The sequence below is a fragment of the Mirounga leonina genome, unplaced genomic scaffold, assembly GCF_011800145.1.
Source record: "Mirounga leonina isolate KUSES-001 unplaced genomic scaffold, KU_Mleo_1.0 Mir_101799, whole genome shotgun sequence".
Lineage (NCBI taxonomy): Eukaryota > Metazoa > Chordata > Mammalia > Carnivora > Phocidae > Mirounga > Mirounga leonina.
The window spans coordinates 602,609-630,026 of record NW_023270210.1 but is presented as its reverse complement, the minus strand read 5'-3'; the positions used below and the strand labels follow the sequence as shown (position 1 = coordinate 630,026).

Genomic DNA, 27,418 nt, shown 5'->3' with positions numbered 1-27,418 from the left:
CTTGGCCCTCCTCTGCACCCTGTCTGTTTCCTGTAAGGCTGTACATAGTCCTTTTACTTCCTTGTGGCCTGTGAAACTAGTTTATAATAAACTATTAAGAATATTATAAATGTAAAAACTAAACCCTCATAACACCTTAAAAGAAAACATGACATTGTACAACCTAAATATATACAAAACTTTTATTTGTTAATCATACCTCAATAAAACTGAAAAAAAGATTACTCAATTTAAAAATGGGCAAAGGGGACCACATGGGTGGTTCAGTTGGTCAAGCATCTGACTCTTGATTTTAGCTCAGTTCTTGATATCAGGGTCATGAGTTCAAGCCCTGCATTGGGCTCCACGCTGGGTGTGGAACCTACTTAAAAAAATAAAAATACATAAAAAATGGGCAAAGGGTCTGAATAGACATTTCTCCCAAGTAGATACACAAATTGCCAATAAGCACATGAAAAAAAGTCCTCTAAATCATTAGTCATCAGGGAAATGCAAATGAAACCTCAAAGAGATACCACTTGCCACACAGTAGGATGGCTATAATCAAACAAATGTCGATGAGGATGTGAAGAAATTAGAGCCCTTATACATTGCTCCTGGTGTTGTAAAATGGTTCAAACACTGTGGAAAATAGTTTGGCAGTTTCTCACAAAAAGTTCAACATAGAATTACCATATGACCATGCAATTCCACTGGTAGGTATATACCCAAAACTACAAACAGGTATTGAAACAAATACTTGTAAAAGAAACAGTATTAATAGTTCAATATGGAAACAGCCAAATATCCATCAGTGGATGAATAGATAAATTGTAGTATACCCACACAATGGAATATTATTTGGCCATAAAAAGAGCGAAGCACTAATACATGCTACAGTATGAATGAACCTGGAATATATTATGCTAAGTGAAAGATGGCAGTCCCAAAGGCCCACATATTGAATGATTTCATTTATATAAAATGTCAAAAAAATCTTTAGAGTCATAAAGTAGAAGAGTAGTTGCCTAGGAATGCATGGTTTAGGGGGAGATGGGAAGTGACAGCTAATGAGTCTGGGATTTCTTTTGAAGGAGGTAAAGATGTAAATTGATCCTGGTGATGGTTGTACAACTCTGAATATACCAAAAGCTACTGAATTGTAGACTAAATGGGTGAATAGTATGATATGTGAATTAAATATCAATAAAGCCGTTTAAGAAAACATGTCCTGAAAGGATACAAGTGATATGAAAGTAGTTTATGTGCCTATCTAAACAAACTTCAACATTCTTTAATGGAATACGTCAAAATATAGGACTCAACAAAGTAGAATTAACAGTGTCTAGTATTCATACAAAATTGCTAGGCGTAGGAAGAAGCAGAAAAATGTGACTCATGCACAAGAAAAAAATAAGTCAACAGAAACAGAGCTAGAATTAACAAAGATGAATTAACAGACGTGCATCTTAAAATAACTAATACAACTGTTATCAATATCCTCAAGGGTTTAAAGGAAAATGTGAACATAATGAGAAGAGCAATAAAAGATATAAAAAGAACCAGATGGAATTGCTAGGGATGAAAAATAGAATGTTAGAAATGTAACCTGTCCTGGATGGGATTAACAGAAGATTAGTGTGCAGAAGATCAGTGAACTTGAAGAAATACCCAAAGAAACTCTCCAGTTGTAAGCATGGTGGGGGAAGGCTCCAGAACCCAAAATGAACAATTTCAGTCACTTGTGATACAATGTCAGGAACTATACTACACATTTAATTGGAACACTGCACCTAATAGTAGAAAAATATGCATCGTTTCAAGGGTACACAGAACATTGATCTTGATAGAGTATATTCTGTTTCATAAAATAAATCTCAACAAAGCTTAAAAGATTGAAATCATAAGAAATATGTTCTTTGACAAGAAAAGCAGTACTTAAGTCTAAATGCTTGTATTATAATAGAAGAGGAATCTCAAATAAGTTATCTAACCTACCTTAAGAAACCAGAAAATAAAGAGCAAAATAAATGAAAAGGAAGTAGAAGGAAATAATGAGCAGAAATCAATGAAATAGAAAACTGAATATAGAGAAAATCAATGAAACCAAAAGTTGGTTCTTTGAGAAGATCATTACATCTGATAGCTCTCTACCCAGAGCTATGAAGAAAAAGATGAGAGAAGACTTACCCAATATAAGGAATGACAGTGGGAACATCACTACAGATTCCACAGATATTAAAAGGATAATAAAGTGATCGTATGAACAACTCTATGGACTTATATATCTGATGCCGGGTGAAGGATAGAAGAACATGTCCTCAAGCAGGAAATAGTCCCCATAATATGTGAACTTTCCAAGAACTGAAGATCTGCAGACCTTTCATCTGGAGTCCCCAGCATGTCCCCCCCTTCTTCATAATATTCAATCGATGGTTGTTTATTTTGTTATTGAGCATCTACTCTGCAAAGGATCTGCCCCAAGTTCAGTCCTGTCCTCCAACCCGCTTTCCCAGCACTCTTGCAGAACACCCTGATGCCTCGCCGCTTTATTTCTTTTTTTTTTTTAGATTTTATTTATTTATTTGAGAGAGAGAGAATGAGATAGAGCATGAGAGGGGGAAGGGTCGGAGGGAGAAGCAGACTCCCTGCCGAGCAGGGAGCCCGATGCGGGGCTCGATCCCGGGACTCCAGGATCATGACGGGAGCCGAAGGCAGTCGCCCAACCGACTGAGCCACCCAGGCGCCCTGCCTCGCCGCTTTAAATCCCACCTCATAATGCTGCAGGTCTGCGTCAGGCAGCAAGAGGAAAAGGCCTTTATTCCGTCAACGCCGGAGCGCCACCTGTTGCCTGCAGAGCTATCCTTGCTCAGTCCGCTGTTCCGGAAGAGGAGGGACCAGACTCCTGAGCCATCACCCTCGTGGCTGACAGTCTGCGACGCACACATGGGGTCGTCTGCGTCCAAGGCTGCCCACAGGGCGACCACCGATGAGCCCACAGAACCCGAGGCGAAACACCTGGCGGGTGAGTAGACAGCTCGTGAGGCCTAGGTGCCTCTAATGTCGGGCCCCCGCTCCCCTCCCCCAACCGTCATTTTCTTGCAGGAGCCTTGAGGGGAGATTGAATTCTTATCCCCAGTCATCTTGGAGTGAGCCTGGAAGAGAACCATTGGCCTTTTTAAGTCTAAACTCTGAACTATTTATAAGTTACTACAATAACTTAGGACACACGAAGTGGTGGAAAGGGCCTAATTCCAAAGTCCACCCGAACCCCCTTATAAATCATTACATTCAGCAAGACTTGTGAGATAAAGGAAGGAAAAATCTATAGAGCAGATCATCCCATAAGCAGTCCTAACCTAAGGTCAATGAATAGGCTTTAGAATGCTCAAAGACAGAATAGACTCTCAGGCTAGCCTGGCCCCCTATTGTTTGAGTTCACATCAAGCACTGACTTCATCAACAGTATGTACTTTTGGCAATATACATTAATCCCACTGCTTTGGAAAACGTCACAGCCAACTCACTCTTATGATCACCTCCTTATTTTGGTATTTTGCTTAAAAACTCTCCATTTTAGTATTGATTTAGTATGTGCCAAAATTGGCTTCTCAAGCCCTAAAAGATGAACAATAGTTAGCTATGTGAGAGGTGCATGGAACCAAAGGGGGCACTTGAGTCAGTACCATGATTCCCAAAGGTTCAGTCCAAAGGCTGAAATAAATAGTGGGAAAGTGGAAACAAAAAGCTTGCAGAGGAAACTTACCAGAAAGAGGAATGAACCTGACTTAGAGAAAAAACATGAGAGAAGCTCATTCTTCATAGCCTTAACCATGGCATAGCCACTGGAATGTAGTATATATACTTGAATAAATGGATCTAGGTTAAGGTCAGCCTATTGCTCCACTAGCATATTTGCGAAGCATCCTCCTCAGTACGTATCCTGGTGCTACGCATGTGAACATGCTGATTAATAAGTGCTAGGGATGAAGTTGTTTTATAATGATAGCTTACAGTTTTTTTTAAGATTGTATTTATTTATTTGACAGAGAGAGAGCACAAGCAGGGGGAACAGCAGACGGAGAGGGAGAAGCAGGCTCCCTGTGGAGCAGGGAGCTCGACACGGAACTCGATCTCAGGACCCTGGGATCATGACCTGAACGGAAGGCAAACACTTCACCAACTAAGCCACCCGGGCAGCCCCAGTTTACAGACACTTTTAAAACCACAGAGGATTTTGAAGTGAAAAACAGTAGGGAATCATTGCATGTTGTTGAATGGAAAAATGAAATTATGAAACTTAGCTTTTGAGGGGTGGTATGAAGTAAATTGATGGATGGTTATAACCCTAAGCAGGCAGTTGGGAAGCTGTTTTAGTAAATCAGGTATAGGGGTGCCTGGGTGGCTCAGTCGTTAAGCATCTGCCTTCGGCTCAGGTCGTGATCCCAGGGTCCTGGGATCGAGCCCCGCATCGGGCTCCCTGCTCAGCGGGAAGCCTGCTTCTCCCTCTCTCACTCCCCCACTCATGTTCCCTCTCTCGCTGTCAAATAAATAAATAAATAAAATCTTTAAAAAAAAGTAAACCAGGTATAAGGCTATATGAAAGTGGACTCAAGAAGAACAAGCAATAGGGGCACTTGGCTGGCTCAGTTGGTAGAGCATGTGACTCTTGATCTTGGGGTCGTGAGTTTGAGCCCCACGTTGGGGGTAGAGTTTACTTAAAATTTTTTTTAAAACAGGAGAAGAAGCAACAAAAGGTTGAAGGATGCAAGCAAAAGGGTCAGACATGGGGTAACACTACAAGGAAAGCTCCTGACTGAACCTCATGTAATGACACTTTTCTTTCAGGAGGCAGTGTGACATAATGGTTAATATCTTGGTCAAACAAGTCTGATTTCAAATACCAGCCCTGCCACTTAACAACCTGCATGGCATTGTGTATGTTAGCTTCTTGGGTCCTATTCATTCATTCAACAACTATTTACCATAACTCGTTGTATGCCAGCTATTGCGCTGGGTCTTGGGGACACCTGGTGACCAAAGTGGACACAGTTCCTACCCCCATCAAGTACCCAGGACACTAGCGTAGATGGGCATTAACTGTAATGTAACATATATCCGTACAAATTGTAATACCAGTAATGAAGAAAATGTTTTGGATTATTCCTTTTGTCATTTCTGACATTTGACTGCTCTGTATTTAAGTTAAAGTTACCGATTTGGGGTTTGAAAATTATTTCTCAGTCTGTATTTTAATACTTGTCACTGTCTCTAATTCAGACCTAATACAGTACATAAATGGAACAAATATGAGTGTTAAACATCTGGCTGATATTCTTTCTGAGAAAGCCGGGAGCAGCAGCTGGGTGGTAGTATTCAAAGCCCTGGTTACTGTACATCACCTTATGGTGCATGGAAATGAGGTGAGCACGCCGGGTATTCACGTGGTCAGTCGAAGCACTGTCAGTTCATGATCGCACAATGCTCTTGGTTTGTCAAGGCTTATTATCCTTTACTTTGTGACAAGTGGGGAAGTGAATAGCACTAGGTACCAAAAGGCTGATCTTTGCATTTTTACTTAGGAGTATATCTTTGCAATCTTTACTGGAGGGTAATAGAGTGGACATTTCTCTCAATTCTTTAGATTCTTTAGACCAAAGAGAGAAAACCCTCCAAGATGTATTGCTTTACTTTACCAGGGGAAACCAGGTGCCTGAGTGGATTACATCATCACCTGTCCACCTCTCCCCACATACAGTCTTTGTATTTTACAGAACTGAAATGTTCTTTAACATCAAATTACTTATTCTCCTTTAACATTTTGTCTCAGTAAGCTTTGCATTAAAAAATTAGGATTTAGAAATTGACTGGATTTTGAAACGTACTGTAAAGCAACTAATTATACAGTATGGTATTGATAAAAAGTAGAACTATGTATTTATATGGGAACTTGGTGGCACAAAAAATGTGGGGGAAAGTATAGAATTTAAGATAAAGCCTTTTGGAGAATGAAATGTTGCCATTTGCAACGACATGGATGGACCTAGAGTGTATTATACTAAGTGAAATAAGTCAGAGAAAGACAAAGACCATATGATTTCACTCATATGTGGAATTTAAGAAACAAAACAGATGAACATAGGGGAAGGGGGAAAAAAGGGAGAGAGAGGAAAACAAGCCATAAGAGATTCTTAAAGGTAGAGAACAAACTGAGGGTTGATGGAAGGAGGTGAATGGGGGGGGCCTGGATGGGTGATGGGTATTAAGGAGGGCTCTTGTTGTGATGAGCACTGGGTGTCATATATAAGTGATGGATCACTGAATTCTACTCCTGAAACCAATATTGCACTGTATGTTAACTAACTAGAATTTAGATACAATACAATAAAATAAAGCCTTTTGGTAGAAATAACATCCTTTGGAAAAAATAGAATGAGATCTTAATCTTACCCCAGTATACAAAAATAAGTTCCCCATGAATGAAACATCTATAAATGCAAAAACCTAAATTTTAAAATTGAAGAAAATGTAGGAGAATATGTTATAACATTTGAGTAGGGAAGACACCATAAAGTTGGAATAAGATAATTTCCAACATATATATTACAGAAAAAAGATTAATGTTCAGGATACATGACCAGTAAGAAAAAAAGCAGTATAGTGGAATAATGCACAAGACAAATGAACAGAGAATTCATAGAAAAGGAAACCAGAATTGCTGATAACCATCTGAGAATGTGCTCAGATAAAATTTAAAATGCATGACAGTATCATGTAAAATATTAGTTGCTGGAATTTATGACTGGGGAGAGGAGATCATTGAGACATGTTTAGTAAAATTGAAAATGCCAAGCCCAGTGACCCAGGACATCCACATCTTATAGCATATTTATAATAATTAAAAAGTAGAAATCACCTAAATTTCTATCAGTACAGAACAAATAGCTAAAACGAAGTGCATATATACAATGAGGTACCATATAACATTACATGGGATGAATACCAATGAGGCTAGATCTCAAAAACAATGCTAATAGAGGAAGTAAGTTGCAGAATGACATTCAGATATAATATTGTTTATGTAAATTTAAAAATACTTAATATTTGTCCATGAAACAAATATATCTGAAACTATAAAGAAAATAGACTATAAAGATTAAAATTATGATAGCAGTTACCTCCAGGGGAGGAAAAGGAAATGGAACTTGGGGATGGGCAAAGGGCACTTTCAACTTTGTCTATAAAACTTTATTCTTCTTATTTTAAAAATAGACTTGAAGCAGTTATGTTAAAAAGTTAGCTGTTATCATTTCTGGGTAGTGTGGCACCCAGATGTATCAAATTATTTTAAAATTTTCTGCAAATTAAATTATTAAATAGTTTAATGTTCACTATTGAAATAGTTCTGTAATTAGTTAAAACTTCTCAAAATAAAAAAGGGGGGAATGGCTAGATAGAAAGTCCTGGGGGCAAAGAGTGTATATTCCCATGAGCTTTAATGTTTAACCCCTTTTTTCTCTGCGAGATATATAGACAGAGGAGAGTTGACAACGGTGCATATTCTTATGTTGGGTAACCCAGGATATGATCACGCTCACCTTAATCAATGCTCCTGAAATAGCTAGAAGCTATATGATAGAATTATGTTAAATATGTATTCACAATGATAAACTCATTAAAGAGCTCTATTTGTGGACAGAAGCTAATTTTATAATTTGGCACATTTGACAGCGTTTTATCCAACATCTTGCATCTAGAAACTCTTTGTTCACTTTACACAACTTCCTGGATAAAAGCGTCATGGAAGGTAAGATGATTCTTTGATGGAAATAGTCCATGTGGCAAGGAGGGAAAAGCTCTGTTTTGAAAACCATGCCTGGTTAAAACATGGGAGGTTTGAGAAGGGATGGTGACAGTGGAATGGGGAGTTTCAGGAAAATGTTAAGAATTTACAGTAGTTTCTGTGGAGATGTGAAAGAAACTGATAAAGTTCAATTATTTCCTCTATTCAGGAATGTCACCATCAGCACTACATCATGAGGTGATTTCAAGGCTTTGAGGAAATAAGAAATAATCTTTAGCAGAAAGTGTGAGGAATATTGGACTAGATAATTAGTAAGGTCCATTCTAGCTTTTGTGAAATGATAAGTCTGTGCATTTATTGACATATATTGTAAATGGTTAATATTGGTTAAATTGTAAGAGACTCTTAATCTCAGGAAACGATCTGAGGGTTGCTGGAGTGGTGGGGGGTGGGGGGGACGGGGTGGCTGGGTGATGGACACTGGGGAGGGTATGTGCTATGGTGAGCGCTGTGAATTGTGTAAGACGGATGAATCACAGACCGGTACCCCTGAAACCAATAAGACATTAGATGTTAATTAAAAATAATTAAAAAAATAAAAAATAAATTGGAAATAATGAAGTATTTCATTTTTAGGCTATGCTATGTCAACCTTCATCAGACGATATAGCAGGTACTTGAATGAGAAGTCACTCGCATATAGACTGATCGCATCTGACATCACCAAAACCAAGAGAGGGTCAGTAAATATCATTAGTTTGTAAGCAAGAAATACTGAAATTCGTAAGTCCTCCGATATGTCGTTGACCAAAAACACAGCTTTATTTTAAGATCCTGATGTCACAGTGCTTCTTAAACTCTTAATTACTGATATCATGAGTCTCTTTTCTCTTTTATAGGATGGATGGTATGATGAGAACTATGGATACAAAACAGCTGCTAAACACTCTTCCAGTTATTCAAACTCAGTTTGATGCTCTTCTTAATTTTAACGTAAGAGCTTTATGAATCCTGTTAAACATACTGGTAAATGACGTTGTTTAGCAGTAAGTGGAGAAGGAATTGTTTTAAACTGTGGTGGTAATTGATTACTCTTTTATTTAATTTCCAGGCAAATCCTGATGAACTAACGAATGGTATAATACATGCTGCTTTCACGCTCCTCTTTAAGGATTCTCTTCGCCTCTTTGCAGCCTATAATGAGGGGATCCTTAATTTGCTAGGTAGGCTAAAGAATAAACATTGCTTTAAAAATAAACTGGTAAAAACCTTTTACCTCTATGTTTAGACTAACGTAGACTACATTTATTTTAGATTCCAAATAGAAGATCCTTTTAAGGTCAAACATATTTTAAAATAATGAGATATCATATTGCTTTTTTGGATAAAAATTCCTTGACTAATTAGCCACAGAACTGTATAGTTTTTGTATAAGTGCTAATTGATATTTCTGGGAAATTTCTGTCCTAATTTAGCCTTCATGAATGATTCATTTTGCAGGAAGTGTTCTCCAAGCTTCCATGATTTTTCTTACACTGAAGGAGTATCTAGTACATTTGTAGAGTTATAAAAGAGTAGGAAACACAGCTCATTTCCTCAAAAAGCTTCAGAGCTTGATGTTAGTAAATAAGATTACAGACTGGAAGTTGTAGAGATTAAACTAAACTAAACTATCTGTGTGTGCTATTAAATTCTAGATATCTTCCCAGCATCAGTGTTTAGCATATGGTACTTCATAAAAATCTGTTGATTATATGGATTGAATAGTATCGTTGCTTGCTAAGACAGACTATAACTGGATTAAAGCTATAATTGTTCTGAACAAGTTAAAATGATATACAGATTCAGCTTAAAATAGATACTGGCTCCTTCATGGTAATTTTTTTTTTATTTTTAGACAAATATTTTGATATGAGGAAAAACGAATGCAAGGAAAGTTTGGATATTTACATCAAGTTCCTCGAAAGAACACACAAACTGGTACAGTTCCTGAAAGTTGCAGAGGTGTGGAAATCTATTTCTATCCAAGGCTTTTCTTTACAAAACAGTGAAACTATACACTAAAATTAAGTAGTTCAAGGATTTTTGTTTGTAGCCATGAAGATAACTGTTGCCAAGCTTATCTTTCTGCCAGAAACAGCTCATATGACATATTGTCTTTTCAGGCAGTGGACAATAGGTCTGTGATCAGTTGAAGAAGGAAACACATGAGGTGACCCGCACATTTCCCCTGACACTCAGAAGCAGTTGAACTTCTGAAAACCAAAGCAAAGCAAACACAAGGCAACAAAAACAAAACACAACGTATTACTCACAGGAGAACAACAATCTGTGTAACAGCTGACTTCTGAGTACTTGACAAATTAGAACACATTTGTATAATATCCAAAATGTAGCTTAGCTCTTTCCAGAACAGCGAAGATTCAATATCTGGCAGGTCTTTTTTTTTTTTTTTCATAGGTTTATCTTAGGGTGACTATAAGTTTAAGTGTACAAGGCCTACCTTAGCTTGACATGTTTTTCTTGATCAACTAGGTATTTTCTCTTTTGTGTGCACATTGGTCTCACAATTACTTTTCTTTGTTGCCACTCCCTGTTGTAATGTGTACTGTCCCCCCTCGTTTGTGAATTCAGCAAGTTGGAATTGACCGGAACAACATTCCATATCTTACACAGGTCAGTGTATCTTTCCTATGTGTTTAAATGAGTTTTGTTGTTGTTATGTATACGTATTTATTATATTCATAATATATCATCTGAGACTCCATCCTTTGCCATAAATATACATATGTATTTTCATTTCCTCATGACTAACATACACACATACATACATATGTAGATACATAGACATGTGTTTTCGGAACAGGTCTTTGAGCTGTTGCTTTTATAAAAGAGGCCAGTCCCTGCTGAGTGCTAAAAGGTGACTCGTAGTAGAACAACTAGACTCTGCTTTTTCAATGGACAGAACTGATCAGTGGCAACAGCAGAATATTTGGGCTCTCAAGCAACTCATTTCCATTCTCCACGGCTCACTTATGCAGCTGCAAAATGGGTGTAATACTATTGTCTTTCTCATAGCAGTGTTGTGCGAATCAAATGAACTCAGGCTTTTTCCTTCCCTAGAAGCCGCTCATCAGGAATCTCTCACGTGGCAGTGGGTGGGATATGAGGTAGAGGGGTGGCGGAAACGAAGGTCTGGCAACCTGCTCAGGCAGCCTGACGTGCCTTTTGGACTCGCTTGTGCTCTGTCCCACACGTGCCATTGGGCTTGAGCAGTCCTTTCCTGCTCTGGGCCCCAAACTAATGTGGCAGGCTTTTAGGTCATCTGGGATATGGGCCAAAGCATTATTTTCCCTGGGGCGGGAACATGCTGTCTCCAGAACTCAAAGAGGCCTAACAGGTGTTGTGTTTCCTTTTTGATGGTGAGAGGTCCAAGATGCACTACATTATCTTCTATTTTGGATAGAATTTCCTGGTAAATCCCTGGCCACTGGAACCTTAAAAATGTTACCAAAATAGAAGGCCCCTGAATCTTTGTAGGGTTTAGCTCCTACCTTCTGGAACACATGTAGCTTTCTGGGTCTCTATTATACTGGCCACTTCCTGCTCATCTGATCCAGTTAGCATGACATCGTGGATATAAGTGGATCAGTGTGATTTTCTGAGGGATAACCAGATGATCTAGACTTCTTCTGATCATAGTATGACAGAATGTTGGAAGAGTTAACACACTCTGGGTCAAAACTGTAAGTGTATACAGTTGTCCAGTCCATGCCTACAAGCTCTTTGTGATTTACACTTTTGATAGCAATGGAAAGCAGAACATTCACGCATACCGTGCATCTGAGACTACATTAATCTACCTGTACCGGAGAAACTGTTGTACCTGGCACGTGGCCACAGTTGGATTACTACTTGATTGATTATGCTGTAGTTTCTCATTCTCCAGGGCCTGACTGGTTTGGGGGCCATAATGGTGAATTACAGGGAGATATGATGGGGACATCGCCCCTGCATCCTTTTTATCTTTAAGATTGGCACCAATTTCTGCATCCTCCTGGAAGGTGATTGTGTTTTTGTTTACTATTTTGCCTGGAGGGTAGGTGGAGACTATTTAAGATACAGAGATCTCCACCCCACAAGTTACATGCCCCATCAGGATTTTCCCCCACCCACTCCTGGCCTCTAGGCCTCTAACTACAGTTAAGTCGCAGCATAGCCCAGAGACTCAGGACTTTCATGGCTGTCCCCCAGCTCTCCCCATCCCGTAAGTCAGGGCTTAAAAGCCCAACCCTGACCTTGGTGTGGCAGGCCTGCCTTGGTTGGGACTGGAGGAAGGTGAAGTACTCAGACAGGTGGTAGTCATATGAAGAGAGAGAGGGTGAAGAAGTAGGGGGAGACAGGGGTAGTAGATCGAGGTCCCCTCAGGAATTATAGGACATTGGATCCAGAACACTGTGGATGTAGCGGTGGCGGTAAGAGGAGTAAGTAGCAGTAAGAGGATGGAGGAGGAGGGGTAAGGAGTAGCAGTAAGAGGATGGAGGAGGAGGGGTAAGGAGTAGCAGTAAGAGGATGGAGGAGGAGGGGTAAGGAGTAGCAGTAAGAGGATGGAGGAGGAGGGGTAAGGAGTAGCAAGCAGTAAGAGGATGGAGGAGGCAAGGATAGGATGGTTGTAGATGCAAATAAATGTTAGGTTTGGCAGCAGAGAAGGAGGGACTTTCTGTCTGATGTCTTCCCATACATCTTTAAAGAAATGTGTTTTCTAACATATACACAGCGCAAGCATTCCTTCCTGTACAGATAAGTACAAAGGGGACTTGTGCACAGACATTGAACCCCACTGTTGGATGAAGTAATTCACAGCTTCCTGAATGAGAAAGCAGACAACCAGAACACAGAAAAAGTGAGAATGTCTGGGTGACTAGGGGAGAAGATGGGATTTCATTGCCCAAAGGCACCTTAACTGGTGGATATCAATCAACAGTCATTCACAAACACATGCTTGACCCCTTCAGGAGGAAGGAGCTATAATGAATGAGACACAGTCCCCGCTCCTGAGTTCCTGAAAAAGACTACAGAAGCATGCCTAGATAACTCCCAAAATGTAGCCCTCTCTCTGAATTTTCTCCACATTAACCTCAGTTTCTTCAGGTAGGTGGTAGAGGTGGGAAGGGCTCCTTTGCTGAGAACTGCAGTTTGGCCATCATGAGGGCACAGGCAAGCATTAACTGAGCTGGACTTGGCATCTTGGCCTTGGCCTCCTTCACTGCTCAGTGCCTGTGGTCAGAGCTTCAAGGGGAATATCAGACAGAAGGAGTCCCAGGATGGGGGACCACATTTCCCACTGGGCCACCCTCTCTCCTCCTTACCTCAATTCTGGTTCCCAGGATCCCTGAATCAAAAACAAAGTAGATGGCTATGGGAGAGGCTGTGGAAGACAGGCGAAGCTCTTTGTTGCTCAACTTTCTTGTAGAGCTTCATTCCTTCCTCCGCAAATCAACTCCTTGTACTGGGAGCGCTTCCTTGTCCGTACGCCAGCCCCTGGCCCTCAGTCAGTACAGAAAGTCATTTGTCATGGCATAGGGTTGGCAGAGCTGCTCCCATGACGTGCTTTCTTGGGTGCCCTGGGAACCCTGGAACGGAGTGAAATGCTGTAGGTTCCATCAGTCTTTACTATATGAATGGATGCTGAACTGTTCGGTGCAGGCTCACCATTTTAAGGCTCGCCCAAACCCTTGTGTTTTCTTAAAAGGAAATCTCCCCTGTTTCTCCAGCTAACCCTTTCTACCTTGATTTCGACATGGTCTGGGGCTCACAGAGCCTCCTCCTGTGAGTGACTGTCTCATGTGTCTGTGTCTGTCCCTCACTGTTCCACCATTCTGTGCTGTTTGTGCTCGGTGGGACTCCCAGAAACTCTGGTGGCAAGGTCTGCTCCGTCTGCCATCTGATGCATCTTTATTGTACACCAGCATATTCAGACATACGTCTCTGGGCCACATCCCTCGTCAGAGCTCAAAAGACCTACCAGATGGTTCCACCCTAATGTATACCTGGATACGTTCTCCTCACTTCACCACAGTGTTTCTGTGGTTTTGGTGGGTGGAGGGTAACTGCGTGCCTCACAGAAGAGGTCTTACAGATTCATATCTACGCTTCCATTGTAAAGCGCCTTGGTGCGTTTTAAGTTTCCAGTAGTCCTAAGCAGTGTTCTGCTAATCACGTCTGCTAACCTTGGGCAGCGGCATGGCCACAGATTTATAGCTGTCAGTGAATTGTCTGAAAACAACTCGGATGAAAAGGATTCTTTCCAGCAAACATTGTTCAAATTTCCTGATAACTGTTGTTATTTTGTTATTTTAGTTATTCTTTGGTAGTTATTTTGTTATATATTTATTGAATGACTGAATGAATGAACCAGTATACTCTATCCCTTTGGCAACCGTGTGTCTGCCCTGATCATTTTTGGGTGTCCCATTGCCCCTTCTTGCCCATCTTGTATGCTTGAGGCTTTGAGGTTCACCCGAGGCTGCAGATGTCCTGGTCTTTCCACTGTTGAGGTGCCTGTGGGCTTCGTCAAGGGACAGATTCTCTAAGTCTTCTGTACTCAGGGTGCCCACATTGTGAAGAGGCATTCCTGGACAGGTCTTCTCCTGGTCCCCACATTTGGCTCCAACGCCCTCTGAGCAGGTATCTGCTTGGCTGTGTCATTCTCACTGAGTGCTAGGTAGGCCCCTCTGTTTTCAGGCCCATGTGTTTGTTGCCCTTCCTTGTGAAGGAGTCAAAAATAATGATTTCAAGTCCAAAAGAGATAGATGTTTTAGCAGTCCTTTGGCCATTTTTAAAAAAATGTACGCGAAAGCACAGTTTGAAAATCTGATTTGATATCAAGATGCTGCTTTTCATAATGAATTTGTTTGTAGCAATTGCAGTTGACCCTTGAACAACATGGGTTTGAACTATGCAGGTCCACTTATATGTGGAGCTTTTTTCTATAAATATATTGGAAAGTTTTTTGGAGATTTGCGACAATTTGAAAAAACTCACAGATGAACTGTGTAGCCTACAAATACTGAAAAAATGAAGAAAAAGTTAAGTATTGTGAGAATACAGCACATAATACATATAACATACAAAATCTGTGTTAATAGACTGTTTATGTTATTGGTTGTTCATTCATAGGTGTCTTCATTCTTGTTCAGAACCTTTTTATGATGTAAGAGAGTATGAATTTGCTAAGAACTTTCAGAAAATATGTCTCTCACAATAACTTTATCTTCAGGCACCCCACAGTTTACTTGAAGCGCTAAAACAGCATTTAGCTTCTTTGGAAGAGAACAATGACAGTTTGCTTCCTTACAGGTAAGATAATAAATGTCTTAATTTAGATTACTTTTGTTTCTCTGTAAATAATTTCCCTATTTTTAACAATATGAAAATGACTAAGTAAATAATAGGCTTTGAACATGCTGGAACACATTTTAAATGATAATATGGAAGAGAGGTTTTCAGTCTTTTTGGGGATCCCATACTCTCCACAGGGGTGATATGCTTCCCAAGGAAACATCTTTTATTATGTTGAATGATTCTCAAAGTCAGAAGTTGGGACTGGAATAAACCCTCTTTTGAAGAATTTGATTTCTTCTCTTAGAGGCTCCTCTAGTGAGAATAACTGTTGCAGACGATTATTTAATATTTATCCACAAAACAGTGTGCATAGTAACATTCAAGATCTGTGTCTATACACATGTATATGCACATACATATATACACTCCTCTATATAAGAATATATATATATATACACCCCCCCCACACTCCAGCAACCCTCAGTTTGTTTCCTAAGATTAAGAATTCCTCACATCAGTGAGGTCATATGATACATGTCTTTCTCTGATTGACTTATTTCACTTAGCATAATACCCTCTAGGGAGGGATGGGGTGGCTGGGTGATGGACATTGGGGAGGTAATGTGCTATGGTGAGCGCTGTGAATTGTGTAAGACTGATAATCACAGACCTTTACCTCTGAAACAAATAATACATTATATGTTAAAAAAAAAGAAGAAGAAGATAGGAAGGGAAAAATGAAGGGGAGGAAATCGGAGGTGGAGACAAGCCATGAGAGACTATGGACTCTGAGAAACAAACTGAGGGTTCTAGAGGGGAGGGGGGTGGGGGGATGGGTTAGCCTGGTGATGGGTATTAAGGAGGACACGTACTGAATGGAGCACTGGGTGTTATATGCAAACAATGAATCATGGAACACTACATCAAAAACTAATGATGTAATGTATGGTGATTAACATAACATAATAAAATAAAATTTAAAAAAGTATATATACAAATTAAATAATACAAATTTTGAGGTATATCACTTCAAAATGTTCATGTGAGTTATTTCTGAGTGGAAAAATTATGGTTGATTTCAATTTTCTTTTCTTTTCTTTTTTTTTTTTTACTTTTCAGTATTGTTCAGAATTTCTATAAGGCTCATGTATTATTCATTCATTCCACTGTTTGGGTTATATTGATTACAATTGACTTATATTCATGTCCTATTAGACAATAAGTCTGTTGACTGTTTCTTTTCTATATCATAGATAGATGTATAGTTGGTACAAAGTTGGATGGATGGAATAATGGATGGATAAATGGTTGAATTAAGGAAATGTAGGCTCAGCTGGGTAGGATATATGTGATTCTATTTATTCTCCAGTGTGTCTCATTTTTCTTGTAATCTTTTAAGTCTCCAGCATGCATTCATCCCCTCTATCCCAAATAATCCAGTTATGAAAGCTTCAGCAAGCAGAGCTTGGTTTGCAGGTAACATAACTCGATTATATGATTATATCAGTAATCACTGAAAGCAGAATTAGAGTCTTTAATTCTTCCACTGCTTAACCACCTACTGTGTCTGTTGCCTCTTCCTGAAGCAGTCTTGGACCTAGTGATTTCATTTGTAGAATTTATCTAATGTATACATTCAGGGTTGTGAAATGATATATGAACGGGGATATCCGTTAACAATGTTGTGATAGCAAAATGACTATCAATAAGGGGCTTGTTTTTATGTACTGAAATGGAATGATCTCTAAGATATATTGTTAAATGGAAAATAAGCAAGGTGTGAAACAAAGTATAGTATGCTCCCATCTTCATTTTTAAAAACAGAAAAAAGAATATATACATTTGTATAATTTCTTAAAGAGTACTTCTGGAAAGATATACAAAAAATGAATAAAATGTACTGCCTCCACGAAGAACGTGGTGGTTCATGTAAAGGGATGGGTGGGAGAGTCCTCACTATACCATTTTGTAACTTTTGAATTTTGTACTTGTAAATAATTACTAATTAAAAGATAAATTTAACAAAGAAACACATACACAAATACAGTGTGATACTTTGTTATGCTTAACATGGAAGTCTTTTGTAACCTCTTAAGTTTAGTTTGCCTCATACTTCAGTAGTGTGCTGAATTTTCAGGAATTTTGCAAGCTGGTTGATGTCACATTGGTAACTTGAAATTGGCCATGATGAAAGTATTTACACCACAGAAATGGACAAACACTGTAAGACAGGCCTTTTGTTTTTCTTGGAGAGCTGGTTGTTATACATTTCCTGGCACATGACAGCTCATAATCAGTCATATTCTGTTCTTTAATGGGTGATTGCGTTTTCAGTGATGTCACTTGATCCTCTAGACACAAATTCATGTAATAATGTTATATTACCATAGAGTTTATATTGTTTGAATTAAAGTTTGTTCTCAATTTAACCTGAAGACTTAAACTGTATCTATTTTAAATGTTTTTACTTTTCTTTTGTACATATACTCTCAATGGACACAACTTCTGCATTTTCAATGGGTGAGTTTGACCAAAATTTTGAGGAACATAAGTCCTTTGAGTAAAATCCTACTATAGCAAAAGTGGCACGTTTGATTTGTTTCCAAAAGAATGACTGCTTTTCTGAGTTCCCGTGGTTTTTACAAGAAGGGTAAATATAGTATTTGACAAGCTGTGGCTTCAGTCTGTTGTAAATGTGAGTTCCAAACCAAGTATAGGGGGAATGGGGAGCTCCTACCATTCTGTTATAAAGCCCTATGGCTTGCCTTTACCCTCATTGCTTGAACCAATTCTGTTGACAATCCTATGATCAGCCGAAAGCACGTTTTTTCTTAAATCACTGATTTAAAAGTACCTGCCATGAAACCGGAGTGCTTGGGTTCAATTTTCACTCTACCATTCATGGATGGTGTGACTTTGGGCAGACCACTTAACCTCTCTGTGCCTTAGCTTCCTGATCCTCATAAGGTTGCTGTCAGGATAAATGAATCAATACTTCTAAAGTGCTTAGAACAGGGCTTGACCCATGTGTTACTTAGAAATGCATTTTAAAATTTCATGTATATGGGAAATGGGGATATTTTAATCTTATTTTTTATTTTAATTCCAGTATAGTGAACATGCAGTGTTATATTAGTTCCAAGTGTACAATATAGTGATTCAACACTTTCATACAACACCTGGGGCTCCTCAGGACAAGTGCCCTCCTTCATCCCCATCACCTATTTCACCCATCCCGCCACACACCTCCCCTCTGCTGACCATCAGTGTGTTCTCCATAGTTAAGAGTCTGTTTTGTCTCTCTCTTCCCCCGCCCCGTGATCGTTTGTTTTGTTTCTTAAATTCCACATGTGAGTGAAATCATACGGTATTTGTCTTTCTCTGACTGACTCATTTCGCTTAGCGTAATACCCTCTAGCTCCATCCACGTCATTGCAAATGGCACGATTTCATTCTTTTTGATGGTTGAGTAATATTTCATTGTGTATATATACCACATCTTGTTCATCCATTCATCTATCAGTGGACACTTGGACCATTTCCATAATTTGGCTATAGTCAATAATGCTGCTATAATGTAGGGATGCACATATCCGTTTACATTAGTGTTTTTGTATTTTGTGGGTAAATACCCAGTAGTGAGATTACTGGAAAATAAACTAGTCCTATTTTTAACTTTTTGAGGACCCTGCATATTGTTTTCTACAGTGGCTGCACCAGTTTGCATTCCCACCAACACTGCAAGAGGGTTCCTTTTTCTCCACATCTTTGCCAACACCTGTTGTTTCCTGTGGTGTTGATTTTAGCCATTCTGACAGATGTGAGGTGGTATGTCATTGTAGTTTTGATTTGTATTTTCCTGATGCTGAGTGATGTTGAGCATCTTTTCATGTGTCTATTGGATAAATGGGATCTTCTAATGATCTTTTTTGCTACCGAATTCTAGCTTACTTGCACTGTGTCAAAGAACCTTCTTTATAATTTCAGTCCTTTGGAATCTGTTGATACTTGCTTCATGGCCCAGCATATAATCATTTTTTTCTGGTAGAAGTTTTATGTGCACTGGAAAACTGTATCCTGTAATTGCTGGATACAGTGTTCTGTGTATGTCCATTAGGTTGAGGTTGTTAATTGTGTTGTTCAAATCCTCTGTATCTTCATTATTTTGCCTGCTTGTTCATAGAGTTACTAAGAAAGGTATGTTAAAATTTCCCTTGCTTCCTCATAAGCTATGTTAAGCACTATTTTTATCCTCCACGCCACTATATGACTCTTGTCAAAGTCACCAGTCACCTCCATGTTGCAAGATCTGATGGTGATTACTTGGTCTTCCTCTTATTAGGCCCCCTAGTTCATCACTCCCACTTCCTTCATACACTTTCTTCAGTTTGCCTATTGGTTTTCTTATGCGACTCTTGGCTCTTTTTTAGACTTTTTTTTTTATACTGATTTTCCCTCATTTCTCCTCTTTATGTATACTTTTTCATTGCCTAGATGACCTCATCCAGACTCAAGGCCTTAAATACTGTTTACATGATAAGGACTCCCAAATTAGTATCTCTAGTTACAGACATTTCTCTTGGACTCCAGAATTATATATCCAAGTGTCTATCCAGTGGTTTCACTTGAATTATCTAATAGGGTTCTACAACTCAATATGTCTAAAACTAAGCTTCTGATATTCCATCCCAAACCTGCTGATTTTACAGTTGACCACTTCTCACTATCTTCAGTGCTACCACCCTAGTTCAAGTTACCATCACTTCTTAGCTTCTTCCCTTGCCCTCTACAGTCCATTCTTTACATAGCAGAGTGATCCGATTAAAATACAAGTCAGATGGATCATGTCTCTCCTCTGTTCAAATCCCTCTAGTGGCTTCCCCATCTCAGGGAAGTTGGCCTAAGATGGTGGCCTCAGAGTAAAATGCAAAGTCCTTACAATTCTTTACAAGGCCCTCAATTGCCTTTCTGACTCCTTTGATTACTCTGACTCCAGACACATTGGCCTCCTCACTATTCTTCAAATATACTCCTTCCTGAGGGCCTTTGCTCATGTTGTTCCTTCTGCTGGGTCCACATGGTTCACTTTTCACATACTTTAGGTCTTTACTTAAAAGTCCTCTTCTCGAGGCACCTGGGTGGCTCAGTCGTTAAGCGTCTGCCTTCGGCTCAGGTCATGATCCCAGGGTCCCTGGGATAGAGCCCCGCATTGGGCTCCCTGCTCAGCGGGAAGCCTGCTTCTCCCTCTCCCACTCCCCCTGCTTGTGTTTCCTCTCTCGCTGTGTCTCTCTCCGTCAAATAAATAAAATCTTAAAAAAAAAAAAAAGGTCCTCTTCTCAGTGAGCCTTTCCTATCTAAATTTACATACCCCCTCCCCCCCCAACATATCATACTTCTTTCTCTGTTATTTTTCCCTCGGCACTTACCACAATCTAACATATACTTCATTTGTATTGATTATTTTCTGTCTCCAGTGGAATGTAAGCTACAAGAAGGCAGGGATTTTTATCTTTTTTGTCTTCACTGGTGTATCTTTAGCACCTAGTATGGTGTGTAACGAATCCTCAATTAAAATGTATTTAATGAATAATTTTACATGACTTTATTTAAACTCATTAACCTAAGAACTTGATGTGCTGTTAGTTTGTAATGGGAGGTACATATATATCATTACTGATATAAATTTGGTTTAGTTTTTCATCTAATTCTGTCTCTTATTTTCAGATTATCTTCCCTATATGATATATTATAACCAACATTACCTTCACAAGCCCACAAACCTGTTGGAGCCAGACAGCAATGTGGAAAAACCATAGCGAACAATCTGGATGGCTCACTTGCTAGCCTTGTAGGAAGTAAGCATCTATTTTTAAATCAATAATCCATATATATATATATATTTTAAATGCATTTTAAGAAAAAGCATACAAAATTAATGTAAAATTTGTTTGTTTTATGAAACAGATCTTAACCTTGGAGAAAGCCCAGTCAACAAGTAAGTTTTTATTATTTAAAAAGGACAGCCGATAACACATACATGTTAGAGGAAGAGACTCATGAGAATAACAACTAGAAAATAATTATTTTAGAATTCGATATAGGAATCATTAGTTACAAAACTCTATAATATGTGAATTTTTTTTCCTTCAAAAATTAAAGTAGAGAATTTACTCTTTATATTCTATCCCAGTTTTTGTAGGTGAAGTTCTTGGTTAAAGTGCAATGTATTATGTATTGCATGGTTCTCCTTCTACCCCTCTGACAATCCCTTTATGGTTCATCTGAAGGATCTTCTTTTTCTAAGCATGTTTTAAATATTGGCATTTCTCAAATTTTTTGTACTTTTGGTTCTTTTCTTACTTTATTATATAGACTGTATTAAATGAATAATACTTATTTTTTATTTTGTTAAACAAAGACAATAAAACCACCAGTTGGAGCTCCTCAGCATCTTAAGATAATCAATGTTACTTCAGTGTGTGAATCCCTACATTTTCAGCCAAAAAAACCTCCAAAAAGCAGGCAAATTGAAACCAAAGGAAGGCAGAAGTGATAATATTAACAACAAACACTGTGGAATGTAAGTTTAAAATCACTAAACAGAATAAGGAAGGATATCATACAATGATAAAAGACACTTATTATGGAGACACTGTTTTGTGTATACACAAATTTAAATATATAAGGTAAAAATTATTAGAAATACAGGAAGAACTTAAGAAAAGAAAATAATAAATAATAATCCTGAGTGTGTGCAACCAAAAAGAAAAGCATGACAAAAAACTAAAGAATTTTACAGGCTACATTCTGTCATAATCTAATGAAATCAGAACTTGTTAATAAAAAATTGGGCATGAAAATCTTAACTATTTGTAAGTTTAACCTTTGCCAAAGAGGAAATACATAGTTTGATAACTATCAAAAGGTAAACTCAGAGGAAAATTTCATTGTAAAAAAGAGAAATTAATAAGAATTTAGTTTTTATCTTAAGAAATCTATGTAAAATTGTAAAAAAACAAATTAGATAAAATTTATAAAGATAAAAGCTCAAATTAATAAAATTGCAAACAAAAACAAATAAACGCAAAACTTATTTCTTTGTAAAGTCCAATAAAAGAAGATCCTCTGACTAAGCAGAAAAGAGTGTAAAAGTATAACAACATGAAGATTAAGAGGGCTGACATGACCACAGGTGTAGGCGAGACTAAAATAATAAAAGCAAATACTTTATGCAACAGTTTGGCAACAACATATTTGAAAATTGGGAGTAAATTGATGATTTCCAGGCAAAATATAAACAACAAAATTCATCCAAGAAACATGTATGGACCAAATACCACACAAGGTTTTTTTTTTTTTTTTAGTGTGATGTTATTTATTTATTTATTTACTTATTTATTTTTTAAAGATTTTATTTATTATTTATTTTTTTAAATTTTATTTTATTATGTTATGTTAATCACCATACATTACATCATTAGTTTTTGATGTGGTGATCCACGATTCATTGTTTGCGTATAACACCCAGTACTCCATGCAGAACGTGCCCTCTTTTTTTTTTTTTTAAAGATTATTTATTTATTTGAGAGAGAGAGAGAATGAGAGAGAGAGAGCATATGAGAGGGGGGAGGGTCAGAGGGAGAAGCAGACTCCCCGCCGAACAGGGAGCCCGATGCGGGACTCGATCCCGGGACTCCAGGATCATGACCTGAGCCGAAGGCAGTTGCTTAACCAACTGAGCCACCCAGGCGCCCTGGAACGTGCCCTCTTTAATACCCATCACCGGGCTAACCCATTCCCCCACCCCCCTCCCCTCTAGAACCCTCAGTTTGTTTCTCAGAGTCCATCGTCTCTCATGGTTCGTCTTCCCCTCCGATTCCCCCCCCCTTCATTCTTCCCTTCCTTCTCCTAATGTCCTCCATGCTATTCCTTATGTTCCACATATAAGTGAAACATATGATAATTGACTTTCTCTGCTTGACTTATTTCACTTAGCGTAATCTCCTCCAGTCCCATCCACACATAAGTTTTTTTTTTTTTTTTTTAAAGATTTTATTTATTTATTTGAGACAGAGAGAATGAGAGAGACGGAGAGCACATGAGAGGGGGGAGAAGCAGACTCCCTGCCGAGCAGGGAGCCCGATGCGGGACTCGATCCAGGGACTCCAGGATCATGACCTGAGCCGAAGGCAGTCGCTTAACCAACTGAGCCACCCAGGTGCCCCACACATAAGTTTTTAAAGAGGAATTATAGATCTGCTGATGTATCATGGGTTCCCGGCTGAGCTCACAAATACAATGAAACACCTCATCTGAGATGGTAGTACTGGAGGTGGTATAATGAAAAGCAGATGCGTCTGAGACATGTTTTGAAGGTAGAGTTGATAGGACCTGCTATTAGAGGTGAGGGAAAGAGGATTAGGGATGGTGCTTAAGTTTTTGGTTTGAGCTACTACATGGATGGTAATGTCACATATCGTGATGGGAAAGATTGAAGGAGAAATAGTTTCAGTTGGTAAGTTGAATTAAGCATTCCCTTTGACAGGTTTCAGATATGTATGAGACATCTAAGAGGTAGGTAAACATAGGAGTCTGGATTTTAGAGCTGGAGCTAAAAACTGTGGTAGTTAAAGCCATAAGGGCTTGATCACTTCATCTTGGTAGAGAATAAAGAGGATAATGGTAGGTCCAGAATTGAACTTTGAAACATCCTAGTATTGTGGGGATTGAACAGAAAAGGTTAAAGTGTCAAGAATTGAGGAAAACAAAGCACAAACAATGAATCAGGAATAAGTGTAACTTTGGATCTTTAATTACACTGGAAGCTAGAATAGAGTACTTCAATCTGTTAAAAATTCTTAGTGAAATTTATTTTCAGTCTAGAATTTTGTACTCAGACAAGCTCTCAACCAAATGCAAGAGTTAAATAGACATTTTCAAAATTCAAAATGCTCTAAGAAAAGAAAGAAGTAAACTAAGAGAGAGAAGCACATGGGATTCAGGGAAAAAGAGAGCCCTACTGAAGTGAGAGGTGGAGGGAATTCCCGATATAGCAACAGTGGAAATTCCAGGGTGACATTTCCTAGAGAGTAGCACATTAGATTGGAACAGAAGGATATAGAACTCCAAGAGGGATGTCTCCAGGAAAAAAATCCTTCAACTTGAGATAGTTATTATTTCCACTAGACCATAAGCTCCATGAAGGCAGGTATTTTCATCCGTTTTATATATTTTAAGCACCAAGAATAGTGCCTGGCACCTAGTAGATATTTAATGGATATTTGTTGAATGAATACGATGAATCCACATTTCACATGTGAGAAAACTGAGATATGGAGATTCTGTAACTTGCCCAACCTTATACAGTTATTAAGTGCCTGACGTGGGGTTTGAACCTAGGCAGTCTTGCTCTAGAGTCAGGGCTATTAACCTCCTTAGTGGTTTTATATATACATAAACTAGATTTTAAAGAGGTAGATGTGGGGGGCGCCTGGGTGGCTTGGTGGTTAAGCGTCAGCCTTCGACTTGGGTCATGATCTCCAGGTCCTGGGATCCAGCCCCATGTTGGGCTCCCAGCTCAGCGAGTCTGCTTCTCCCTCTCCCTCTGCTCTCCCCCTACCTGTGCTTTTTCTGTTTCTGTATCTCTCTCAAATGAATAAATAAAATCTTTAAAAAAAATAAAGATGTAGATGTGGAAAGGTAGGAGGGGAAGTAGGATATGGTGTAAGTGATAGATCTTCCAAAGAAAATTAATAATAAGAAAAGAGTGGCTACCTTTTGGAAGGGGAAGTGGTGACTGATGTTTTGGTTTTGGATCTTTTAGCCTTAAGACTTTTTAAACTCTGTGTCACGTAGATAAAACTTAAATTTATCTAAGTCATATGACAAATATGGAATAAATAGGAGCTTTTAGAGACAAGAACCATAAGAGTTTGTTTCCTTTTTGTTCTATTAATCCTCATATGATATATTTTCTATCTAGTATTATTTATTCTCCTAAATAACTTTAATTCTATGAAGCGGATAGGTAAAGCATTGTTTATCTCCATTTTACAAATAAAGGAAGAAGTTACTTAATCAAGGTCACACAGCTAGTGAATAGCCTCGTGGGGCTCCGAATGTAATACTTCTGCCTCTTAGCCTAGTGCCCCTTGACCTACTACCATGAGGGTATACTAGTTTTTTTCTCCAGATACACTATTAAGATAGTTTAGAATAAAATATATTCACTCAAGTCACTTTATTTATGGGAAACTGCTACTACTGAATTCTTTCTATTAACTCTCAAACTTCATTAGTGGGGAATTTAAACTTGGCATTATCTAGCAAAACCCAGTAGAAACTTCTAGTTTTGAAATGATAACTTAATTTCCTATACAAAAACAGCCAATGGTCTTTTTTTTGGCGTTGTTTTGTGATTCCGTCCTATTATCTCTTACCTGTTGAGAAGCATGAATATTGTCTCAAGGGCTGTATCCTGATAATGTTTAAATCATAGATTTGTCAGTCTCTAAAATGGGCTGATTTATAAATCCCATCTTAGATCTGACAGGAAGTGGCCTCAGCCTTCAGAGATGGAAATTCCTGGTGGAATGAAGTGGCAGTTGAATACCTACACCTGCACATCAACGCTCTGGAAACATGTTTCTATTCCTCCTGTTCCCCACATGGTAATGTTTATTAGGTATTATTACCTAGAATGCTAGAATGGTAGCCGTAGATCAAAAGAAAGAGATTTGAGAGAGAGAACTGACAGGAGTTGCTAATAGATTGAAAGTTGAAATATGGGTCCCCAATAAATTATCTGCAATTCTAAAATTCAAAAAGCTCCAGAAAACAAGGTTTTTTGTGGGTTTTTTTTGTGTTTTTTTTTTTTTTGTTAAGTTTGCAACAAACTGTTTTGGCTGCAAAACTTTATCTGAACTCAGATGAGGCTGTAGTTATTATTTATCTAACTGTAAATATTCACACATGAATTTTGCATTTGTGTTTTGCTGCAGAGATATTAATGTGTTTGATTAACAGGGTGCTATTCCAGCCCCCCTGGGGTGTTACTAATATATTCTTTGTGTAATTTCTAAATTATTTTTCCAAAATACAAAACATTTTGAATTCCAAAATACATTTGGCCCCAAGGGCTTAAGGATGTGGACCTGTGCTATTTTTATATGATTTTGCTTTAAAACTGCATATTATCTATTGAGTACACAGTGACTTTGTTTTCCTAATATGCAGCTGAGGTACTTCTAGGAATGAGAGTTTTGAGAGGATTTGGGAAACAGGAGTAAGTAATTTCAAAATGTACTGAGGAAAGGTGTGGCTGCTTCATAGTGGACACAGATGACTAAGAACCTAGCAAGGGTATAGCAAGGGAATTTTGGGGTTTGGAATGAACAGGAAGAAGTGTAGGAACAACCTAACAGTTGGGGTCAAATTTACATTAGAAAAGCTATTAATATTATTCCCTTATTTTCCTTTAAATGGCTGCAAGATCTGGTGATTTCCGTTCTTTCACTCTTGATATTGGTGATTTGTGTCTTCTGTTTTTGGCAATCTTGCTCTACAGAGTTATCAATTTTGTTGATTGTATCAAAGAACCAACTTTTAGTTTTATTGAATTTTCTCTATTGGCTTTCTGTTTTTAATTGTATTGATTTCTGCTTTTATCTTTGTTATTTCCCTCCTTCTGCTTGACTTGAGCTTATTTTGCTCTTCTCCTAGTTTCTGAAGAAAGCAGTTTGGATTATGGATTTGATACTTTTCTAATATATTGTTTAATGGTATAAAACTCCCACTAAGTCCCTGCTTTAGATGTTTTATTTTCATTTTCGTCCAGTTCAATGTATTTTTAATTTCTTTTTGACTCAGAGATTATTTAGAGGTATGTTGTTTAACTTTTATTTTCTGTTTTTTCCCTCTATTCATCATCATTGTTGTTCCTCTGTTTCTTCTTTCTTGCCTTCTTTTGGGTTCTTTGAATATATTTTGGAATAGTATTTCCTTTTAATTTATATGTTGTGATTTGGACTATATCTCTCTGTATGGTTTCTTAGTGTTTGCTCTAGCATGTACAAAATACATACTTTTCACAGTCCATTTAGAATAAGAATTTTACCATTTCAATTGGAGCGTAAAAGCATTAGCACCATATAGGTCCCCTTACCTTCCTCCTTTTATGTTACATTGAAAAAACAAATCAAATAAAAAAAAAAAAAAAAAGGAAAGGACCAATCAGACAATCTTACACTTTTTGCAGAACTCAAGAATGGGAGAATAGCCTGTTATATCTAC

General features: G+C 38.2%; 1 protein-coding gene across 1 annotated transcript in view; it reads left to right on the top strand.

The window, feature by feature from the left end:
• Positions 1–2,660: 2,660 nt before the first annotated feature.
• The window catches only part of LOC118014332 (phosphatidylinositol-binding clathrin assembly protein-like), a 43,514-nt gene continuing 18,756 nt past the window's right edge, over positions 2,661–27,418 (top strand). The window contains exons 1-13 of the mRNA XM_035010549.1: positions 2,661–3,004; positions 5,260–5,402; positions 7,711–7,786; positions 8,420–8,522; positions 8,683–8,776; positions 8,895–9,006; positions 9,681–9,787; positions 10,418–10,459; positions 15,063–15,142; positions 16,527–16,603; positions 20,899–20,982; positions 21,092–21,122; positions 25,671–25,797. Of these exons, the coding sequence (XP_034866440.1) occupies positions 2,758–3,004; positions 5,260–5,402; positions 7,711–7,786; positions 8,420–8,522; positions 8,683–8,776; positions 8,895–9,006; positions 9,681–9,787; positions 10,418–10,459; positions 15,063–15,142; positions 16,527–16,603; positions 20,899–20,982; positions 21,092–21,122; positions 25,671–25,797 (1,323 nt within the window). The 5' untranslated portion in view covers positions 2,661–2,757. The remainder of the gene's footprint in view (positions 3,005–5,259; positions 5,403–7,710; positions 7,787–8,419; positions 8,523–8,682; positions 8,777–8,894; positions 9,007–9,680; positions 9,788–10,417; positions 10,460–15,062; positions 15,143–16,526; positions 16,604–20,898; positions 20,983–21,091; positions 21,123–25,670; positions 25,798–27,418) is intronic.